Genomic DNA, 23,988 nt, shown 5'->3' on the forward strand with positions numbered 1-23,988 from the left:
AAATCGTTAAACGTTTATCTGTTGACAATTGTGATTTTAATTGCAAACTCAAAGTCAAAATACTAAAGACATAGAACCGTTTAATGTTGACTTTAAGACCAATCTTTGCAATTATTTTCTATTTAGCCAATTTCGTGTAATCATGTATCGAGTACGGCCACGGTCTTTGAAATAGAATTAATATTAACATATATTTATTTAAAACAAATAGTTTTTTAATTTGCTGCTTAACTAACACTAATTTCAACGAATTAGGTGTTGACAGCCCCTTAATGAGAACCGTATCAGTCTATACAACTAGTTATTAACATAATATTAATTCCCATTCCAGGGCAGAGACAGCTGAAATATACTACATGAATAAATCCGAACATTCGCCAGGAAAGGATTCTCTGCTGGTCAAGGTAAGCAATACTATACACTAATATAACTGGATAACTGATTATAGTTTCTATTTTTCTCCGTGAGCTTCTACGGATTATCGTCTTATCTATTGTTTAAAAACCGCAAAGGCGCGTGCCACTATGAAAAAATGGTCAAGCCGCATAGGTAGCGTTTATTGAATTACTACTTTATTGAGCACGAAATAAGATTCATTATGAACTAATACAGAATTCTAACAGAATAGCTTCCTGATCTCTATTGGTGCGTCTAAGGTAGGCGACTAAACGCTCTCAAACCAGCTTAACTTGTGACACTGCGATCCGAAACAAAGATACGTATTCGAAGACCTCGCTTGCACTGGTAATGCGAGCGCACGGCTAGCTAGCGCCAAGGAAGCAATGTTATGTTTCTCGAGGAGCAGGTAAAAAACAGGGCCGGATTTTCACACAAATATATTTGGGTGTTATAAAACTAAACTGGAAACAGCTGAGGAAACACAACATTTCACGGAAATATTAAAAAGAAACATAATAGAAACGAAATTAGAAGAAAATGAAAATGTAGAGTCGCTATACAGCAAGATCAAGAAAACAATAATTACCAGTATGAATTCGATCCAACAAAAATCAATAACAAAACGAGAAGCCATCCCTGACCACATAAGGTGCCTTATTACAAGAAGAAATTATTTAACCCATAAGAAATGTTTAACAAAGCAAGAAAAAGATGAACGTACCTACCTATACAAACATATCTATAAATTAATGAAACAAGAACGTACAGAACGAAGAATAAAAGTTATCGAAACACACCTTGAATCTACAGGGAGCCTTAAAAAAGGTCTCAAGAATCTTAATACCACCAAACAGTGGATACCATACATAAAAGATGAGTATAGTGGCAAGAATATATTATCAAGATCAGAAATAATAAATAAGGCAACAACATTTTTTAAAAACCTATACTCGGCAAAAGAAACGACTATGGAAATTGAAACGACCAACCCGAACTCTACTTCTCTGGCTAGATTTTCAGTACATGAAAAAAAAAAAAAATTGAATCTCTAAAATCTGACATAAGTAACGGGCTAGATAGAATCTCTAATGAAGCAATAAAACTAGGCAAACACATACTAGCACCCCATATAACAACCCTATTTAACAAGATCTTAGACAACAGAACAATTCCGGAAGAATGGGCGAAATCCGATATAATTTTACTCTACAAAAAAGGAGACCCGGCCAACATTGGAAATTGCCGGCCAATAAGTATTCAGCCAAACATTTACAAACTCTTTGCTTCATGTCTTGAGAACCGCTTAGCCATGTTTACAGAGAAATTTCAGCCCCCAGAACAAGCAGGCTTCAGGAAAAACTTTTCCACGACAGACCACATTCACACTTTGAATTTGATAATAGAGAAATATATAAAGCACAAAAGACCACTCTACCTGGCATTTATTGATTATGCCAAAGCCTTCGATTCTATATCTCAAAACAGCATGTGGAAGGCTCTACGTGAGTGTGAAGTACCATCGGAAACCATAGATCTTATAAAAGACATATATTACAAAAGCAAAAGTCGTGTTAAATTGGAGAGACAAGGTTCTGAAATAAGCATACGTAGAGGCGTTAGACAGGGTGACCCCCTCTCGCCAAGAATCTTTATAGCTGTCCTGCAAAGCGTGATGAAAACTCTGAACTGAGACAGAAAAGGATTAAATATAAATGGGTCATTTCTCAGTAATCTCCGCATTGCTGATGACATAATACTATTTTCTGAAACAGCATCGCAATTACAAAGAATGATTAATGAGGCAAGCAGTAAGATCGGCTTAGAATTCAATATTACCAAGACCAAAGTAATGACGAACCACCATAAAATACCAATAAGTGTTAACAACAACACACTAGAATACGTTCAAAGCTATGTTTACTTAGGCCAACAGGTGTCATTCTCTGCGACAAGAATCGAAGAGGAGGTCAAAAGAAGGGTTAACATAACATGAAATAAATTTTGGAGCAATAAAGAAACCCTAAAATCAAAGCTCCCTATGAAGCTCAAGAAAAAGGTTATCGATTCTTGTTTACTACCCTGTCTGACGTACGGCTGCCAAACGTGAATCTATAATAAAAAAATTAAAAATAAAATACAAGTAAGTCAGAGAGCAATGGAACGGAGTGTACTAAATATAAGATTAAAACACAGAAAGGGAAACACTGAAATAAGAAAAACCACTAAAATAATAGATGCTTTGGAACACTCTCAAAAACTAAAATGGAAATGGGCCGGTCATATAGCACGCATGGACAAAGCGAATAACTACTTGGCAAGGACCAGCAAATAAAAAGAAAAGAGGTAAACCGAGGGAAAAATGGATCGACGATATTATAAGATAAGCCGGCAAAGACTGGATCACAAAAGCACAGGATAGACAGGCGTGGAGCAAAATGGAGGAGGCCTTTACCCGTTGAGGGGTCCATATAAAAAAAAAAAAAAAACAGTAAATAATTTTAATAATTCATTTTAGTAATTTTGAATTTTTGATCATATCTGCTTCGACATAATTATTATTTGAATTGAATTATTGAATTGAATTGAATTATAGTGATAGAAAAAAATTAATTTATATAATGTATGTAGTTAATGAAACTAGATTTCTGCATGGAACTGAATTTTTTTTTAAATTAATTAATCATAATTAGACTATATTTTATTTAAATAATCAATGTTGAAATCTTAATAATTAATGCATGTTGAATATGTACTTAGATTAGTTATTCATTATGGAAATAAAAGGCTTATTATTATTATTATTATATATTATGGCCAGGGGTCGGACAAAAAGTGCGGATGACGTAAAAATGACGTACTTAATCTTGCACACAGGATGATGTTTGAGTTTGTATTTAAACTTCCGTGTGACATGTAGTAACAAAGTAGTATTAATGAAGTAACAAAATAATCGTAAATAAATCCATGGAATTAATAATACAGGTGGTAGAGTGATGTAGTGAATAAAATAAATTTCACGAAACTTGTTACCATAAGGTATAATTATTTGAAATTAGTTATAACAAGTCTGTGGGATCCTCAGATAAATAGGTTTAATAGTCAAAAGTGGGAACAGTAGGTAAGATTAGCAGTATACGTGTTTGTCACGTACCTCCAAAAACGGAAAATTGCCACAATATTCGAGTAAAGATGACATTTTAGAGCGTTTTCTTATATATTAGTAAATATAAATTTTAGCTAAATATAATCGTGAGGATACAATAGCTAAACAATAACGAAGTCAATTTATTGTTCAGTCAGCGTCAAATACTTCGTAGCAGTCAAAGTGGCCAAATAGTTCGGTACACCATATATTTAGTATGGTGTACCGAACTATTTGGCCACTTTGACTGCTACGAAGTATTTGACGCTGACTGTTTATCTGATTGACAATGTGTCAGTCAAAAACGTACTTACTCATTTCAAGTGGCGATATCGTTTAATAAAGAGGTCAATAAAGAGATTGATAAATGATACGTGATAATTGTTTATGAAAATCAAAAATACTATTTGAAATCATCCTATAAGTGGTTTGACGTCATTCGCACTTTTTGTCCGACCCCTGATTATGGCCCTTCAAATGTTCGACATATTAACGTGATATGCTAATTTTCGCACTAGTGCACATAGGTAAAGTAGCACCATATGTACTGTAAATAACTATTGCATCATACTTGCAAGTAAATGATGTCGATGGAATGAGCTATATTATGCCTACAGGCGCAATTTTTTTTTCATTACGCCCATGGGCATATTGAGCATAATATTTTTTCCAAGTAGATATAAATTAAATTTACTTTTAAAATACTGACGTTTATAAATTATTATTTTGTATATGTTTATAAATATTTAATTTGATTAATTTTATAGCCGTTTAATATATTTTTTACACAATTTTCAATCGTGGCCGAATATAGGATAGGTTTGTGCCTTCGAAGCCTAACCTGTTAAAAATTACAATATGTCGGACGAACGTTTAAAATGTTACCGTATTTCAGAATTATTTCACTTAAAATTTAGTGTTTTCCTCACAGGTAAGATTTTAATCTGAACAGTGTCTGTGTCATGGGCGGTACAGGAATTACGACATCTTGTTATAAAGCCCTCGCCTTCGGCTTCGGGCTTAAAGTTAACACTTGTAACATTGTCTTGTTGTTGTGTTGTTTACCGCCCTTAATAAACAATGTACTATTACAACATTAATAGCGATTAGGTAATTATGTAATAACTCACGCTGTCGCTCTGCAAAAGCAACAGTTTGTTGAAGTTATTCATATAATGGTATAAGTACTCGTATAACCGAATCGTGGTATATTCCAGGACGAGACGTTCCCAGAGCTGCAGGCAGCCAACGGCGAGGGCGAGGGTGGCCCGGGCGACGAGCGGCCCGGCTCCGGCGACCCCGAGGACCGCGGCGGCGCCGCCTTCCCCAAGGCCTTTGAGCGCGAGCTCGTCACGCCCACCGCGCTCCAGGTACCACTTGATCGTAGATCAGTCCTCTTAATCAGTTCTTAATAGAACAACCCTGGGCTGACTTTATTCACAATACATATTAACTTGCAAACAGTCCAGTCCAGTCCCTGGCAAAAAAAAAATCTTGTCGAATCCCTCGTCATCAAAAGGTTCAGAAACACTGTCCTATATGGACGGCCTAGCCCGTGATTTTTATAGCATAGACACAATCTCGTCTTATGAGAAGCTGCAATGGTAAGAAGCGTCCATTGGCGATCTCTCAGCGATTTCAAAATTTACTTAAATAAACTAGTTCCTCCGAAAATTTTATACAGATATTTGAAATTATGCAGTTTGTGATTTTGCACAAGTTAATGATTTCATGTCGAAGATAACTCATGATATGTTTACCTTGTAAACAAAGCACTACGGTGTTGTTGTCGTTCCGTGTGACATCTGTAAGGGATTATTTTATATTTATAGTTTTATTTCTAAAGTAATGACGGTAAGCACGAGAATGAATAACATTGACCAGCTTGTTCCTACCTCTAACGCACGCGCATAATTATACCAATGGACGAAATTATTCGTGCTTAGCGCCCCTATCTTAGACACAAATTCTTCAAACACGGCATGAACATATGGAACCATTTGAACTTAATTCAAAATGTGTTAATTGCTACGAAAAAATACTGATGATCTATATCTATGAAACGTTCCGTTAAACACGTTTATTCTAATAACAAACAGATTTCAATCGGAATAAATGTTATAATTTGTGTTTCAGCAACAATCGACTGAAGAGAGGCGGAAGTCCCTTTTGGATCACCACTGGGCTATCCCAAGCAAAGACAGGATGTCCATCGACCAAGGAAGCGAGGTAAATATCATTGCGCCTTCACCGCCAGTTTGCGGTTTTCCTAGCCCATAATTTGCTATAAGCTTTGCAGCTGGCTTGGCTATGTTAGCTTACATTGGAGCATTTCTGTCAATTAATTTGACACCCATAATACTGGCTTTGAAGTAATAGCGGTGAATATAATTATTTAAAGTTTTAAAGAATACTACATTTGTGTAAGCCGCACAGTAAGTACTGTTTTACAGAAACCTGTTCCTTCAATCCTATTATCTTAGCCCGCGCTAATCTAGAGTGATTTATAGCTGCAATCTTTTTTACGAAGAACTGTTTATATTGGACTAATCGTAGAGTGACGACGTGTTCCAGGTATCATCCAGCACTGACCACAAAGACGAAGGCGGCGAGGCCGCCGAAGGAGGCGCAAGCGTCGAGGGCGCCGAGCCCGGGTCCGGCACCGAGGCCGACGAGGCGAGCGCCGAGCCCGGGTCCGGCACCGAGGCCGACGAGGCGAGCGCCGAGCCCGGGTCCGGCACCGAGGCCGACGAGGCGGGCGACGAGGCCGGGCCGCAGCCCGCCAACGCGCTGCACCTCGTCAAGCTGTCCTACCACGACTCGGGCATCGACATCCGCGACCCGCTGCTGCATGTCACTCCCGCCAAGTCTAAGAAGGTGCGTCTGCTCATCCTCCTATACACGTTTTAACGGAAACTAAAACAATTTTACGTATAAATAAACAGCGATAATCTCATAAATATACCTACCATTATTGACCGTACCGAACCGACCATAAGTATTGCATCGAGAATATCGAAATCGAGTTCGCCAGTGGTCTTTTAAATGGGTGGCTGTGCTTAATTAAATACATTGTGACACATAAAAGTGTTTGCGTCGTAGGTACCAAAATAAATAATAATCTGTACTAACGAGTCCTTAGATAATTTGTTTGTTTTTTTAGTTCCTATCCTAGTCATGCGTTATAGATACAGAAGTACTAACAAGTATTCATATGTTGATTATACAATATTATCTATCGCAGAAGACATTAATTTGGCTTAAGTATATTTATTCTAACACCGTATTTCATACTGTATTATCATTCACTGTTATTTTTGATAATTATATTCAGATTATTAACATGCCTACCTAACTAGATATCTTTCATTTTATTCATTAACTATATTGTTTTAGATGTGCCTGTTAAGAGGAAAGAGGACGACCGATTCTCCATACAAACGTAGTCCCCATTTTCCTCTCTGGATTTTGACATTTTGGAAAATATTTTAAATAGTTTGATTGATGAATATCAACCATAGCTATGCCTCTACGTTCGACTTTTTTCGACTTTTGTAGTATTATAAAAATTAGGAGCGAAAAACAAATTTCATACAATATTTAAAATAATTAAAAATGTAAAAAATCAAACGTTCACTACGTTGCTGTGGTTACTTACTACGCTACGCTACGTTCCCCTAGCTGTGGTTACTTACTAATCTTACTACGCTACGCTACGTTCCCCTAGCTGTGGTTACTTACTAATTTTACTATGCTACGCTACGTTCCCCTGGCTGTGGTTGATATACAACAAATCGTGTCAAAATATTCCCAATATTGTTACTATCCAGAGAGGAAAGTAAGGACTACGTTTGTATGAAAACGTGATTTCGAGCGAGTTCTCCACTTTGTAACTATTTGAGATTAACTCAATTTACAAATACTATCACAGCTATAAGAATAACCTCACCAAAACGATGAGGTCAATATTCGAGTGGATAGTTCATCTAAAATGGTTTGATGTATTAACCCGCATGATTTTTAGGGACACCACATCCACGATCCGTATCACGATGAGTATTATCACGAAATAGCCACTATATACGAGTCGGCGGACGAGCACCCGCTGTGCGACGTGCGGTACGAGGCCAAGTTTCTGTCGTGTTTTGTGGTGCACCACGACTCCGACATGAGCCCGTACGACTCGCACGACGAGGTGAGGCGGGTGTAGGAAGACTTTTCTTTCTCCGTGTCGGAGTCACTTCGGGTCGACGTCTCTTGCCTATATTCGTCCTAATATTAAGTTTCCGCGCATACCTTGTCTTGGCCTACTCTAAATATTTATGTGGTACATCGGATTTTTGGTATCTTTGGGTCTTTTATTCTACTTTCGTTCTATACTGTAAATATGTATAATTGCGCCAATTGTTATGTATATTTACTTCTGTTACTTATGTATAAATGTTGAATAATAAATAAAACCGGCCAAGAGCATGTCGGGCCACGCTCAGTGTAGGGTTCCGTAGTTACTCTTTCGTCACAAGAAGCTAAACTGGAGCTTAAAGTATAGTAAATTGTTAACCAAGGGATGAAACGGTACCTTTTACCTGAGTTAAACAAATAGGCAAATTTGCATAATCAGTACCTAATTAAAGTAAGTCTTTTTACTATGAAGGGAAAACTTTTTGCGATAACTCAAAAACAGCTAAACTGATCATGTCCGCTATAGTTTTCATTTAATGTCTTTCTTAAGCTCTACTTCCACGATTTTTTTCATATTTTTTGGACCTATGGTTCAAAAGTTAGAAGGGGGGGGACACATTTTTTTTTTCTTTCGGAGCGATTATCTCCGAATATATTCACTTTATCAAAAAATGTTTCTTGAAAACCCCTATTAATTTTGAAAAACCTTTCCAACGATACCCCACACTCAAGGGTTGAAGAGAAAAAAAAATGTCACCCCCACTTTACGTGTAGGGGAGGTACCCTAAAAAAAATTTTTAGATTTTATTGTACGACTTTGTCGGCTTTATTGATTTATATATCCATGCCAAATTTCAGCTTTATAGCACTAACGACATCGGAGCAAAGCCTCGGACAGACAGACAGACGGACATGGCGAAACTATAAAGGTTCCGTTTTATGCCATTTGGCTACGGAACCCTAAAAACAGGTAGTATAATTGTAGTCATTTTAAGAACAGATTTTTTAGTTTTGACGTCTTTCACTGCTGCGACGTTTTTTATATTATCTGAATTGCCAGCAGTGATTGATGCAACGTATACGGCCTAAGAGCCGATTGACATTGTGCGTATTCGTCGATAATTAATCAGTATTCCGCTAATATAGTCGCCGAAATATACACATGGACACACTGTCAAAAATGTGCTATTGAAATAGTTACTAGTTTTCACATTTGAAGTTCACACGATGAAGAACAAGTTGCCCGCTTGTTGCCACATCAGATCAGACAGGATAATGTGAGAGTGGTCTAAGAGCAGTGATGTAATTGCAGGTGTACAGCGACGCCGACATAGTGCTGTCGGCGGAGTGGGTCCCGCCGGTGTGCCTGCCGCGCGGCGACCCGCCGCTGTCGGCGCCGCCGCTCGGCGAGGCGGAGCGCGCGCCGCGCAAGCCCGCCGCCGTCTCCTTCTCGCTCGACGGCAACAACCAGAAGGAGGACGCGAACAAGCCCGACAAGAAGAATAAGGTTAATGTTGTCCCGCATAATTATTCGGCCATATAAGTGCCCTGGTTAAAGTAGTAGCCTCGCGCAACTGTCGTCGTCAGTCATGACCATAGAGAGCTCAATGGACTAATCAAAATAACATATTCTAAGATAAGTGATTAAAAATCTAATGTCTTCCACGTTATAAAGGATAAATTTCTCTATTGATCATTATAAGGTAGGTATCAATACAATCCCCATAAACCAAGCAAAAGTTTCTTTCGTACAAGCGTGCTGAGATATGATCACTAATACGCACAGAGCATACATACGCACGAACTGCTGTGTACGTGACTCCATGCATGTAGCACGCCATACTGACGGCGTGACTTTGTAATACTGAAAACTTATATTACGATTCTATGACACTTGTTTCCAGGCTTTTGTGATTTTATCGATTCACCGTTAACCCCTGCTGGTTGCTTTCGTGGTCATAAATCATGACACTTCTTTTTTGCAAACATGTCTAAATAACTCTTCAATAATCTTTTAAAGAAAACTTTTTTACCAGTGTTATGCTATATAACGAATTGATCTGCGTAACGACTAATAAAGTACTTAAGAATAACAAAGAAATTAAATATCAACCTACTCGTAATAATGTACAAATCGATGAGTATCTTGGCTCCCAGTGTATTCTACATATACTAAGTAACCGTAACTAACGTGTTAAGATAAGCGAAGACTCGATACGCATACGACAAACAAACGAAGTCTTAGTCACACCACGAATAGTTTGAGCAATAGCTATCTATTGTGCTGTCATACAGGTTGCTTGTAAAAAGGGGGTCACTGATACGAAAGATAAACTGAAGATTTCTTATCGTATCGTCTATCTTTCACTTCAGACTTGTCATGTAGCTACTGTAAACAAAACAGATCATTTTCCTTATAGCATCATGGAATTTCTAGAATGTTTATTGTATTTTGGTACAATACTGCCACAATTATGTAAATCCGTACGTATATACCCAATACGTTTGATAAATGCTGACCTTCTGGTTCTAATTGCATCTTGTTTGGTAATTTGATTATTAAATAAAACTATGATTATAGGCTTTTGCTCTAATTTCGAAGAGCAATTCTAAGGCCATATGCGTATGCAAAAAAAGTTCGCAAGAAACGGCTCCCTCAAAGCGGCTTTACCTGAGTTAACTTTGTGCATTTTTGTAAGTTAAAGATATTTATGTAAGTCGTGGTTACCTATAATTGGATAAGCATCAGCCATGCTATAAGTTTTAATGTAAGTAATGTAGGATACTGAATAATACTGATAATCTGTTGGTAATCCTTAATAAATAAAATAATAAAATGAAAGAAGCCGGATGACAGTGAGTGTATATCGTGAACAGATGCTGAAGCGGCTCTCGTACCCGCTGTCGTGGGTGGAGGGCCTGACAGGCGAGGGCGGCGCGCCGGGCGCCGGCGAGTCGCTGCCCGCCTCCGACACGCACAACACCAGCGTCTTCTCCAAAGTGTTCAACAGGTAGCGTCTTCGCTGCGCCACTAATTACCACACGAACCACCACCATGGACAACTGAACTGTCATGGAATCGAACGAGGTTTAGCAGTTGACTTTTAGGGTCGGATTATCCGTAGACACGTTGCAGGCTGATTATTTTAAGCCCTGCGTCTCGTAAGAAATTCGCCGAGCTCGTTACCTAAAGTCGCGCGCGGTTCATTAGATTTTTGAGCGGCAATGTTTGATTTGATATTTCAGTTGTCTGTGCCACACCTAACTGCTCAAGTATGTGCAATTTGAATAGAATGCAATACTCATTCATTGAAATTCATACAACATTAAGGTAAATTTTACTACTTAGACCGTGATAGCATGAAAGCTAAATGATTAAACGGCTTTTTGCAGCAAAGCACCTGAGGCACAATTTCAAACATGTTTTAGACGGCTTATGATATCATAAATACAATGAAAATAATTTCTCTATGGAAATTGTTGTGGAAATAGCCTCCTTTGACAAAAGTCGTCATATGATTATCAATTCACATGTTGTCGTTAAAACAAACCGGAATTGCATTTGATGAGTTGCCATCCACGAACAGAAGGCAAGTCAGGCCAACATCACGTTTAACTTGCTGCTGGAATGCGATGCTCATAGTGCCACGGGCCGACGCCAATAACACGAGGCTAACAAGCTCCAACTGTGTTTGCCGACACTACTCTAGCTTACACTTTCAGTACATTTATTTTGAATATTTACCATTATTCGCCAATCGTCTTAAATAAAAGTATTTAGAATTCACCGCGTACTCGTATAACACATAAACACTGTAATATATTACTCACAAAAGTAATGATTGCTAAAGCCTAACATAGATTAATGATTGCAATGAAACATTTTTGTTTTGCTACCGTGGATGCTATCTGGATTTGACTCGGGCCGCTCTGTTCATTGCTAAAGCTCGCCAATGAACCTAGTGGAGTTCGGTACTGGTTTGTTCCTGAGTAAAACCCCCTCCGAAGAGGCGCCGCACGACGCGCTCGCCGCCCCGGGGTACGTCACTCGCTGCTGGAAATTCCATGTGCCAAGTCGTTATGTGAATGTCTGCCTTGAGGAAACATCGAGACCACAACGCTCTTGTCCTTCTGGCTCGTGTCTCTACCGCTCGCTCTCGGACGGTCTGCTCACTTCATCAACTGCGCTAGCGTACAGGGTTTCGTAACTAAAGCTACATGAGTTAGGCGAATAGCCTAACCCAAGCCACGCGATACCGTTATTCTAGAGATTGTTCTCACGTTCATAGCGCATTTAAATATAATGAAATTTCAAGTAGGTATGTACTCGTAGTAGTTACACCTGTATTTTACTCGTACTTCCTAGTTTCTTTAACTCAAAAGCTCTTATAGAGAAACGGTCGATCAAATATGAATACCATAAATTGACAAAAATTCATAAAATGAAGTATGTATGCTATGCCATCTGAAGGATTAACTACCTAATATATTACAATATAGTGCAGTACGTTTATACGAACTTCTATGTTACATTACGCGATATTATGATTAGTATGTCTATTTTAAAAAACCGGACAAGTGCGAGGCGCACTCGCCCACCGAGGGTTCCGTACTTTTTAGTATTTGTTGTTATAGCGGCAACAGAAATACAACATCTGTGAAAATTTCAACTGTCGGACTGACAGACGGGCGGACGGACGGACGGACGGACAGCGGCGTCTTAGTAATAGGGTACCCTTAGGGTACGGAACCCTAAAAATAGGTTTGGGCGGCTCCGGTCATATTCCGGTCTCGCCAGTATAGGTTTAGGTCAAAATCTGATTAAGTACGATTCTAGGGTAGCCAGTTTCTGTTTAATTCAGATTCTAAGTACGTGTAATTCAGAATGAGGCATTTTCTAAACCTAAACTGGCGAAACCGGAATATGACCGGAGGCGCCCAAGCGTAAAAATATTAATCTCGTTAAATAGATATGGTGGCACGTCGGTACCTATTAGCGAGTTACAGTGAACGGCTATAGTTACAAAACCCTGGAGTAGACTGGCACGCTTCTATTTCGCGCGGCGCGACATCAGACTGAAAGGGGTGAGCCGAATCGAGCTTACTATAGTGTCGCTGTGGTCAATGTCGTCTCCTATTTTTAATTCACGTTACTCTTTTAGAAAGCAATTTCACATCTGTCTCTGTGTTTCTACTGTTTTGTGTTAGCTAATTTTCGATTGCGATTACAAAGAAATTTGTTTATATTTTTACCTGTTTTTTGCTTTTTTTATTCTAAATGAGGTTAATATCGTCCGGAATGGCATGTTGTATCAGTGTTAGGAAAATAATAGAACCATTGTACGGATGTCATCCCCGTCTAGCGAGACCTAATTCGAAACCTCCCATGTCGCACCTTAGCCAGTCATAACATAATATTGCCATGAAACTTCATCATCAAACTTGTTTTAGAACTGATCGAGTCTCAATTTATTATCATCATCATTTGGCATTATCATCGTACATCGTACTAAGAGCACTTAAATTATTATGGCACTATTATTGTTGCGTTCATTGTGCATTGACTAAATGTTTAAAGCATGTTAAGCTTATATATGTCCGGCTACAAGGAAAAACGCCAATCGTGAAGTGTTCCTCGAGCTATCTCTACGGATGCCGCCTTGTTTATAACGTTAACTATGCCTCGTACTGCGTGGTAACGAAGACCGCGTTTGTATGGCCGGATAACACAAAATATTACGTTGACGTTCTAGTTGTAATGTGTGTGGATCATTATACATGTTTAGGTTTACGCGGAGGCGTGATCTTGCTATCAGGTAAATAATGGTATATTAGAAAGCTGATAATTAGCATGAGGGTTGCCTACCCTATGATCTATGATCCCTTTTTTCCAAAAGACAAGTTTCCACGAACATTTGGCAATATTACGCATTTTAATTTCTTTAGTACCATTACTTTTCATGGGGTAACCATAGTAGCACCAAGAAAGAAATAGTAGAAATGCTTTTGGAAACTACCTACTTCGTAAATATAATTTTCCACAAGATTTGATATAAACGAGATCATTAAATTGTTTTTTGCTTGCAGGAGGCTAATGTGTTTTTTATACCTTATCAATCATGTCCTTAAATGGAATGGAAAAATCACGATCTAATCAAGTTCACTTGATTGTTCCAAATTGTGCTTTTTATTTAAATTGCAATGTACCTTTGTAACTCGTATATTTGTACGAGTCATATCTTGCGAGTTAAATTTTACCCTCTTCCCGTTTTTCGATGAAGCTGAAAATTTGCATACATGTGTAAGTTGGGTGACAAAGCAATATTATGGTACCGTCGAGCTGATCTGATGATGGAGACAGTGAACTCTGTGATAACAAAAGCAACCTATTTGTGTTTGGAGATTTTAGAATTGTATTAGTTGCCTGCTGTAAGAAAAGTAGGTACAGTCAGTGATACTTGTACCAAAAATGTTTTTTTTGCCAAAAACTTATTTTCTAGTACGTTTTATCAATATACGGTTTTCAAGGTCGACTTACCAAAACTGGTAATAATGAATTGATTAGAGTAATAGAAACATTCCATGTATGTACGCAAAATACTTGTACAATAATAAATATTATTCGTTTAGTCGCATTAATTTTTGTCGGGTTTGGTGAATGGATCTGTACATGAACGAGTTATTAACTGGCTGCGGTAAACAAGCCGATGAGAGTAGTCTCTTGACGAGTCCTTTAACGATTTAAAATCAATTCAGTACACAGTATTTTTTCCTAATTGGAGCAATTATGCGTGAGCGGGGCACACCCCCGCATCTACGTCAATCAGATAGCAATAATGGTGTTGAACCGATACCTTGCAGGCAATATTAGGCTAATAAGCCAGATATAAATCGTCCTCTTGATTAATATTGCCCGACCAGTAAAGAAGACATACACGTATAACATAATTCATATCTCCCCTTACCGCTTTACGGGACAGAGACTTATGCAGTGTGTGTGTACAGGCGCAGCTCGCTGGGCGGGTTCGGGCGCGCGACGCCCAAGCCGCCGGCCGGCGCGCAGCCGCGCCTCGACTACCGCAGCATGGTCTCAGTCGACGACATGCCCGATCTCTTCGCTTCTTTTGACAGTCAGTACCAATAATACTTTAATGTAGAACTATCATGTTCCTAGCCGAAATAGGAAGAAATAAAGTAGGGCCCAAAGTTTATACTGTCGGTCAATAATATATATAGCCTGAAAATACCTAATTGTATTTTTAGGCTGACCTCGTTTACACTGAAAATTGTTGCAACCGAAATTCTTTTACTCTTGCATCTGGAGTGTGCTTGTATCTGGAGTGAGTTACTTGCTCAATTGCCTCTATATTCGCAGCTAACTAAACTGTTTTCTTCTGGTTGAAAATTTTTCTTGGTTTTTATTACTTATGTTTTGGACAGTTGCATATTAGTACTCGTTTCCGCAGAGCTAATCCCGCGGCCAGCGCGGCCCAGCGACGACCCGCCGCTGTACCTGCGGCTCCGCATGGGCAAGCCGGCGGGCCGCCCGCTGCCACGCACCACGCCGCTCATGTCCTACGGCCGCAAACGCATGAAGCCCGAATACTGGTTCGGTGTTCCCAGAAATAGGTTAGTTATACATTTATTTCTAAAATAAACACAGTAAAATTACTAGAAACTTAACATAATGTCACCGTACTCGTAATAATGTTACATGGGCGTTATTATTAATATTGTGCAGGCTGGCACAGATACCACTTCTGATTAAATTAGAATTATGTGCGTTGTGCGCCTAATCTAAATATATTTGTTTCTTTTTTAAACATTCTTAGACACATATTCTTGCTCCTCCCTCATCTACTTCAAAATTTTACAATAAGCTCGACTGCCACGGAAACCGGATCTTGATGTGTTCGGTGGATTTCCGGCCTTTAAGGCAGCAACTTCCCTTGTGAGTTCGGTCATTTGCCTTGCAATTTCGGATATCTCCGTGCCATGAGAGGTACTGTCCAATGCATGGACCTGCAGAGCATGAGGGGCGACGTCGTGTTCCTTATCCGCAGATTTAGCTAACTCTTCTAACGAAGCTTTAATTTGGGACGTAGTAAGCGCCTGCAGGTTGCCGGGTAAGCGGCTTATCCATACAGTTTTTAGGAAATCTTCTGGAATGTACTCACCTGCCAACGCGTGTAAGTGTCGTAGGAATTGTGACGGCTTTCTGTCGCCTAGATCTTGGTGTTTCATTAATTGTAGAAACTTTTGTTCCTTAGACGCAGAGATCCTCGATGTGAGCTGCGATTTTATCTTTTCATATTTACTGTTAGCTGGTGGGTTGCTGATAATATCCTTTACCTCTACGGCGTACTTATGCTCCAACTGGCCAACGACGTGGTTAAATTTGGTTGTGTCGCTTGATATGCCGGCGAGGTCGAACTGGGCTTCCATTTGCGAGAACCATAATGCGGGTTCCTCTGGCCAAAACGGTGGAGTACGTACAGTGACTTCACATACTACACAAGGGGTTCCGGCAGCGGTCTTGTTTTCATCCGTCATTTTATATAATTGCTTGTAATACTTATTATGCGATAATGTTTTTACGGGGTCATCAATATAGGAGACCTACTGGCGGAGTCGATTAAAACTTCCTGTTATAACAAATCTCCTTTAATTAATAAATAATTACAATAACATTCAAATGACACGGAAAAATGAACGATTGTTCCTGAATGTCATGCTTCAACTTAAAACTCGTCGTACCATCGACGTGTGGCCAAAAAGGCCGCCACAATTCAATGATGCAAAAATTATATAATTTGGCTATGTTTAAAATTGCTGCAATAATAAAATATAAAGTACTGAAATTCCTTCGAGAGAGAACAAATAACCAGTTCTTTTTTGATGAAAAGGTAAGCCGTAGTAGAAGAAGCTTCACACCTCCAGAACAGTTTTGGCTATGTAAAGTAGGCCCTCGCTATTAATATTATTATGGATTTCTTGTTTTAGATGGCAATTTGCAAACAATGGTTTTTAGGGTTCCGTAGCCAAATGGCAAAAAACGGAACCCTTATAGATTCGCCATGTCCGTCTGTCTGTCCGATTCTGTCACAGCCACTTTTTTCCGAAACTATAAGAGCTGTACTGTTCAAACTTAGTAAGTGGATGTATTCTATGAACCGCATTAAGATTTTCACACAAAAATAGAAAAAAAACAATAAATTTTGGGGGTTCCCCATACTTAGAACTGAAACTCAAAAAATCTTTTTTCATCAAACCCATACGTGTGGGGTATCTATGGATAGGTCTTCAAAAATGGTATTTAGGTTCCTAATATCATTTTTTTCTAAACTGAATAGTTTGCGCGAGAGACACTTCCAAAGTGGTAAAATGTGTGTCCAAAGTGGTAAAAATGTTGAACAAGATCTAGTAAGAAGATTTTTTTTAATACGTCATAAATTGTACGGAACCCTTCATGCGCGAGTCCGACTCGCACTTGGCCGCTTTTTTCAACTAGAATTGCCAAGATATTTAAGTATAAAACTGTTTTTACAATCGGTTTACATTTTTCAGTAAACACAACGGATGAAAATGTATTTTTGAAGAACCAATAAACTACCTCGAAATTAGTGAATTGTTGAAGCGAATTATTTTCATTTTTTATTTGTTTGAGTCGTAATAATTTCTTTTACTGTTCATTGTGCAGAAGAAATATTAAAGAAGAAGAACTTGAAAAATATTTTTTTTCAAAATTTAACGAACGATGTTTTTATTTATTATCATCATCATTTTTGCCCAATTTTTACAAAACGTTCCAAAAAGGTTTTTCCTTTTTTGTTACGTTATTTTTGTTCTTTTTTGTTCAGTTAAATTATTATTGTGTGTAGAAAAAATAATAAATTATACCAGCCACATCCATATCAATATTGAGATCGCTACTTCAAATCCGTTCTCTAAATGAAATGAAATGAAATGAAATGTAATTACAACATTATCACAGATAAGAAATTTGTTGTAGCAAAACAGTTTATTTATTTTTTTAGTTTTAGTTTATGTGGGCCATTATTTACGGATTTCGAAGGCATCATAGAGGTTTCATGATAGAGAAGAGTCGTGGAATGTATGGGGCCCAATACATTCCACGACTCTTCTCTTTCCGAACAGACTCTATGTGTGTAGATAAACAATATTTAATTACTTATATTATAGCGCGTTCTTGTAAAACAAGTAATTACATATTGTTACAGGGTGGACGACTTATTCAAGTTCCTGACACACTGGGTGCCGGACCGGTATGGGCCACTGGGCGACGTGTCCGCGCAGGGCTACGAGCTCATCGACTCGGACACCGAGTGGGACGATGACGATCACAAGCCACACAAGGTCAGCGCTCGCTACTCTACTCCCCGCCACCGTTCGCGGTCCAGGGACACTTGCCCGGACCGGTACGGGTCGCCGGGCGACGTGTCCGTGCAGGGCTTCGAGCTCATCGATTCGGAAACCGAGTGGGACGATGACGACTACAAGCCACACAAGGTCAGCGCTCGTTCTAGTTTACGCCCTGTTCATATAATTGGACAGTCAGAGATGATAGACAGTTGCTGGGGGAACAGCCTAAATTTTTGTATCCAGGTGATAAAAATACAGCTATATGAGTTATCAAAATAATTCATTATAAAATGGCTCAAAAGGCTCTTAGTATAAAGGTGGGTAAGTATACTGAAATTATTTTATTTCCTAGAAAAATAAGACAAATAATTCAATATTATTTAATTAGACGTATACTTAAAGTATTTAATTTATTACAAGTATGTACTATAGATGTGACATACAATATGTAGCAGCGATGTTACACAAAAACTTATCGTTAAATTACCATCGCGACCCATCAAGATAAGGGTAACTGAGTGACACATTTATGAGCATCTCTCAGCTCGCGCGCGATTAATGAGTCATAATTAGCGAGTAAGATGCGGTGGGAGCCGGTGATGATGTGAGTGTTGTCGCAGGGCGAGCGCACCGGCAGCTCGGGCGACGTGTCGGACATCACTCGCGAGTCCTGGGAGGTGAGTGTGACACGCCACCTCCACTTGTTTACTTTTTCTCAACTTACATCTATTGTAATCTGTTTTACAAACGCGTTCGATTTGTGAATTAACAATGCTTCATTAACACACTTTTTGCCGTCAACATTGCATCTTTATCCCACATTCCACATCAGTACACATTGAACATGATTGTTTTTTGATATTTGTTTTAATTCTTAAAACTGCACTATGAGTATGTATGTTTACATTGTTTGCATATTACATGTCTGCGTACACGCCGCCGCTCATGCGGCAGTGACGCATCAATGTCGCGACGCGTACCATTGTAGCCTCATCTTTATACGTACATAAATATTACTGCGCGCCGCTTTACCAATTCACATTATATTGTTAACTTGCCATAGTTATACTTGTATCGATAGCAATATTGTACTACTTTACTAATTTGAGGCGTTAAAATATGATCTACGGTCTATAGAACAATTAAAATACTTTAAGCATGTTACTAACATTATACTTAAGCATCCAATACTCCTACTACCATCATCTATCAAAAACAATATACTTACAGGCACACAAGGCATTATAATACACATGATAATTTAACTATAAGGCTTCCGGTAATCCGACAGTATTACGATATACCTGTAATAAAAATACTTCACATAAATCTACAATTCGCGCCCATTTTTTTTTTATTCTATGCATACTCTTGCGTTAGCGGTTGATGCGGGTCTCGTTGATAGTGTCGGATTAGAACGATGTGCGATCGAGTATATTAACTGTGATGTGTATGCGGCTGCGTAGCTGCTGAAGGCGCCGTATGTGAAAATATATTCGATAATGAAGAGCCAGGCGGAGGCGCTGGGCGACTCGCTCGGCGAGGAGCCGCGGCCCGAGGTACTGTCCGCGCGCCGGCGGCTGCGACTCGGCCGTGCCCTGTCCGTACCTAGCGCGTTCCACACGCAAAAAGCTGCCATTAAACAATTCCGGACACAATAAGGGCACTATCCGAATCGCAGCCCGCCTGCTCCTGTAGCGCGAGTGTACCGCACCCCATTATAGAGAATGATCTAGTGAACAATGCACTAATTACTATAGATTTATACGTATAGTCGCCAGAAGAAATAACAATCAAATTGTATGACTGTTAAAAGTAGTAAGCTTAATGTTAGCGTGAATGTTTTCCCATTGTGTGCTCTTTCAAAGTTTAAAGTTTATACTTTGCTTCCGAAACCGATTAATGATGATACATATTTGCACTTCAAATGCCAATGTGATTTTCTAGACCTAAAGTGTTGTTTTAGATATAGCGTAGTTTCACTCGTTATTAGTTTACTATAAACGTTGAGTTGTAATGAGCGATGCACCGCACGGCGCGCGACCGCTGCGGCAGCACAGCGTCGAGGTAAGCGACGCTCTACTCTCCACTAGAGTTTAGCATTGCACTGTACATACTTATCCGTCACTAAAATACTTATTTTCGTAAGTGAAGGCCGAATGTGGCCTCTACGACAACTCGCAATGAAATATATACCTCTGTAAATTAATAAACTTATATGACACGTATACATGATATCTAAACAAGGGCTCACTTGACGTTACTCCGGGATTGGGGATTTTTTTTTATTTCAGATATATCGGAGCGGTCGAGTTGCTCACAAATATCTGAACACGCCTCTAGTGTCAAGGCGTTAGAGCGCGTGTTCGGATATTTTTGATCACCTCGGCCGCTCCGATGTATCAGATGGCGACTGTACATTATTAAAATTGAATATATGTATAGTTGGTCTGTGGGGTTTAAAGTCTCGTGTTAATTAATTGCACTGTTAAGCAAACAGTCTTATAACATAAGCTACAGGATACATAACTAGTATGTCAAGGAAGTATATTATACAATATTACAGAGACGAATAGTCTCCACGGTTAATAGTGTTAATACATTAAGTTTGGAGATGTAAAAGGTCCCCACGGACTGAGAAAGATAATACCTAGTACGAATTAATAAGTTTGGAGGTGTAAAGGCTCTCCAAGGGTCAAAGAAACCCAAATAAAATAAAAAAGTCTATGAAATACATGTTTCACGTCAAGAGACTGTTGTTTTAATTTTGGGTCACCCCATGAAGATCAATTGCCGAAAAATATTAAATTGATAATATGTCTTGGGGGTATTGACTGCTCTATATAATTCATGGGCAATTAATTCGACGACTGTTCTCCTTGCATTGCCAGTTAATCAAAAATACGTTGCGCTCCTTGAGAACTATAATGGCACTATACAAAATTAAGAACATTTCAAATACCTAGTAATGTTGTTCCATTTGTCAAAGAAGAACAAAATGATATAAAGCCTGACGAGTAATATATGATCACGCGCCATATTGCGGATTTCATTGGAACTAAATTTTTCATACTAAACTGAACTGTCTGCTTGACACACACAAGTGATGTGATAGTCAAGCAGATATTGAATCAAAATCAGTGCTTTCTTCTAATCATTCTCTGGTGCGTTTATTTCGCGCCTGGTGTTTAATAATCTAGATTAAATATGTTGGGACAGTCAAGGTGTCAGCAACTGTTTTAATAGGCTTAAAGTATTATATCGCATCCGTGATTTTATTAACGTTGATTTAGAAAAGTGTAGACCTATTCTGTCTAAATTGAGCTACACTGATGCCGCCTTTCCATCCACCCCGATGCTGGCGAGTACCTCGGTATTAATTCAACGCATTCAAAATGCTTTTCTTTTCTGTTTCTTGCCGTTCTCACTTCACACCATTTTTAAACTGTTATAATCTATTAAATATGTCTGCCAGACCTACTTTGCACTATGCATCATTGCTTTTTGGAGTCATTCGATGACAGCCATCTTATCTATTTGAAAAACTTAAGATTTCGAAGGGTCATGTACGTGGTGTCCTCAGGCTTAACGACACGCAACACAGTACGTCCGCTTTTCGTGGCAGCTTTCGATATGCTGCAATGAAGTGTTGGAACAATTAACCGCCACCAATCAGAAACTGCAAATCCGTTACCTCTTTTAAGTACAACCTTAAGCGGACATAGTAAAAAATAAATATTTGTGTTCTGTCTTGTTCTGTTGATATTCTGTTCTGTTTGCGATTTGTTTCTGTTTTAGTTTTTAATTTTGCGTGCCATGAAACCAGTGCCGCATCTAACACACAGGGCTTATGCTGAGTGGCATCCTATTTGGTGTACGTGTATTTATTTACTTTGTTGTTTGAATATAAGGAGATCGGACATTTTGACGGCCAATTTGTACTGAGTTCGCCTGAATCAAATTCTTTACCCCCACACAAAGCACAATTCATTCGCGCATGATGCTCAAACATGCAAGAGTGATAAAGATGCAAATAGACGAATGAATGACCGAAGTTTGAAGATGTGGTTCGCGGTATGTCCTCTGTACTAGGAGACAATGTGTCATTGAGTATATCGTTTTGTACCCTATTCATTGTGGCGTAAACGCTTGGCTTTGCAATAATGTAACTTGATCAATACCACCACCACTTGTTAAATATTGTTGAAGTGAATCAAGCGACAGTTTATATGGTTGAAAGTCGGAATATTAGGTCAAATTCATTCTTTTATTAGGAATAAAAAGTATTTGTCGTATTTACATGTGAAAAGTGATTCCAAACAAATGATGTTTGCAGTTAACTATTGTAAAACTCGGCATTTTGGATAAAAACGGAATAGCAGCGCCCTCTTGACAATGATCATATATTTCTGGTCGGGCTTTATAATGATACTATGGGTTTAAACGTTCAATAATTAATTAATCTTTTTCTTTTACACCATTACGTTCGATTCTACCCGAAAACCGAATATCATTCTTAGAGCTCACAGACTGTATGTAAATAACTTACAGTATGTATTGACCTTTCATTGTATTTTCAACTGAATGCGAAAACAACAAGTAAGTATTCGCACTCGAGTCGTGTAGAACAAATGTCACCTTCCATTTACATAAATATTTTTAAGGCTGAATTGCAGATCGAATAAAACAAAAAACAAGTAAGTTTCTATATATAATAAATAATCATAAAACCCGTAAATTCTACAAAAAAAATTATGTTAACGTACATTTTTAAACAATATTAACGACGGATATGTCGATAGGTACCCTATTTGTAACTGTTAATTATTAAATAAAAAACCGTTATAAAAACTTTTTAACAATAAATAAAACCGACTTCAAATAAAAATTACCAAAGGCGCCATACATGTACCTATAACATTAGAAGAGTTCCCTCGATTTCTCCAAGATCCCATCATCAGACCCCGACATGGTGCCAACGGGACCATCTCGGAGTTAAACCCGTTCGATTTAAAAAAAAAAATGAAAATCGGTTTACGATTCTCGAAGATATCGAGTAACATATATACTCCTCCTTTTTTGAAGTCGGTTAAAAAATACTAAAAAGTTGCTATATCTATGTAATCAATAAAATTATACCGACTATAAAAGGTAGATCCTGCAGCGAATTGATATTCTAGGCAGGTAGGTTAATTCATTTTTAATGAACCAAACAGACGCAGATATTCGTAATATACTGTTGTTACGACAGAAGTTGGTAGTGAGCGCCGATGATACGTTAATTGCTGTACTCTGTATCTTTAAGCATTTAAATAAAAGTAAACAAAGTCTACCCTCAAATGGCTTCTTAAGCCAGTTGAGGATAGATTAAAACATTACATGATCAAATAATGTAGGTTAAAGTAGAACCGTACTGTTTGTTCCGTGGCTTCTTTCATCTAATGTCTTTGACTACCTAATATACTTACTTTACTCTTTGCTTTGACTGCATGCAAAACTCAATGTCATTGCGGTCATTATGACGTTTTAAATATTCTTGGTAGTGATTTTATGCTCTTTGATTCTTGATTGAACTTTTCTTGGCATTTAAATTGAAAGTCGTACGTATTAAAATATTAATTGTATCTATATAACATCAAAATCTGATTTCGGGACCCTCTGCTGTATAAATGGTGAGTTGATTTTGTCATTACTAATGACTCATCATTAGTGAAGTATGTACTCATACTTGAGTATCTCATTACATTAAGCCATTAAAAAACTTGAAAGATTAATAATGTCTAAGTAAAACTAAAATATTATAGACAATTATGTACAGTAAACAAGCCTTCTAGTAGTTTACTACGTTTTAAATAGACTTATACTTGATTATTAATGATGAT

The 23,988-nt window shown here is 38.3% G+C and overlaps 1 protein-coding gene across 24 annotated transcripts in view; it reads left to right on the forward strand.

Moving 5' to 3' along the window:
• The window catches only part of LOC133519967 (TLD domain-containing protein 2), a 184,824-nt gene that overhangs the window by 128,485 nt on the left and 32,351 nt on the right, over positions 1-23,988 (forward strand). For 13 of the 24 annotated variants that reach the window (XM_061854276.1, XM_061854309.1, XM_061854330.1 and 10 more), the window contains 12 exons: positions 332-404; positions 4,759-4,911; positions 5,678-5,770; positions 6,098-6,418; positions 9,036-9,230; positions 10,601-10,734; positions 11,670-11,762; positions 14,729-14,853; positions 15,190-15,352; positions 17,965-18,100; positions 18,727-18,783; positions 19,573-19,665. In XM_061854276.1, the coding sequence (XP_061710260.1) occupies positions 332-404; positions 4,759-4,911; positions 5,678-5,770; positions 6,098-6,418; positions 9,036-9,230; positions 10,601-10,734; positions 11,670-11,762; positions 14,729-14,853; positions 15,190-15,352; positions 17,965-18,100; positions 18,727-18,783; positions 19,573-19,665 (1,636 nt within the window). The remainder of the gene's footprint in view (positions 1-331; positions 405-4,758; positions 4,912-5,677; positions 5,771-6,097; positions 6,419-9,035; positions 9,231-10,600; positions 10,735-11,669; positions 11,763-14,728; positions 14,854-15,189; positions 15,353-17,964; positions 18,101-18,726; positions 18,784-19,572; positions 19,666-23,988) is intronic. The other 11 variants (XM_061854400.1, XM_061854251.1, XM_061854395.1 and 8 more) reach the window with 7 other exon arrangements.

The sequence above is a fragment of the Cydia pomonella genome, chromosome 1 (assembly GCF_033807575.1).
Source record: "Cydia pomonella isolate Wapato2018A chromosome 1, ilCydPomo1, whole genome shotgun sequence".
In the NCBI taxonomy this organism is placed as follows: Eukaryota; Metazoa; Arthropoda; class Insecta; order Lepidoptera; family Tortricidae; genus Cydia; species Cydia pomonella.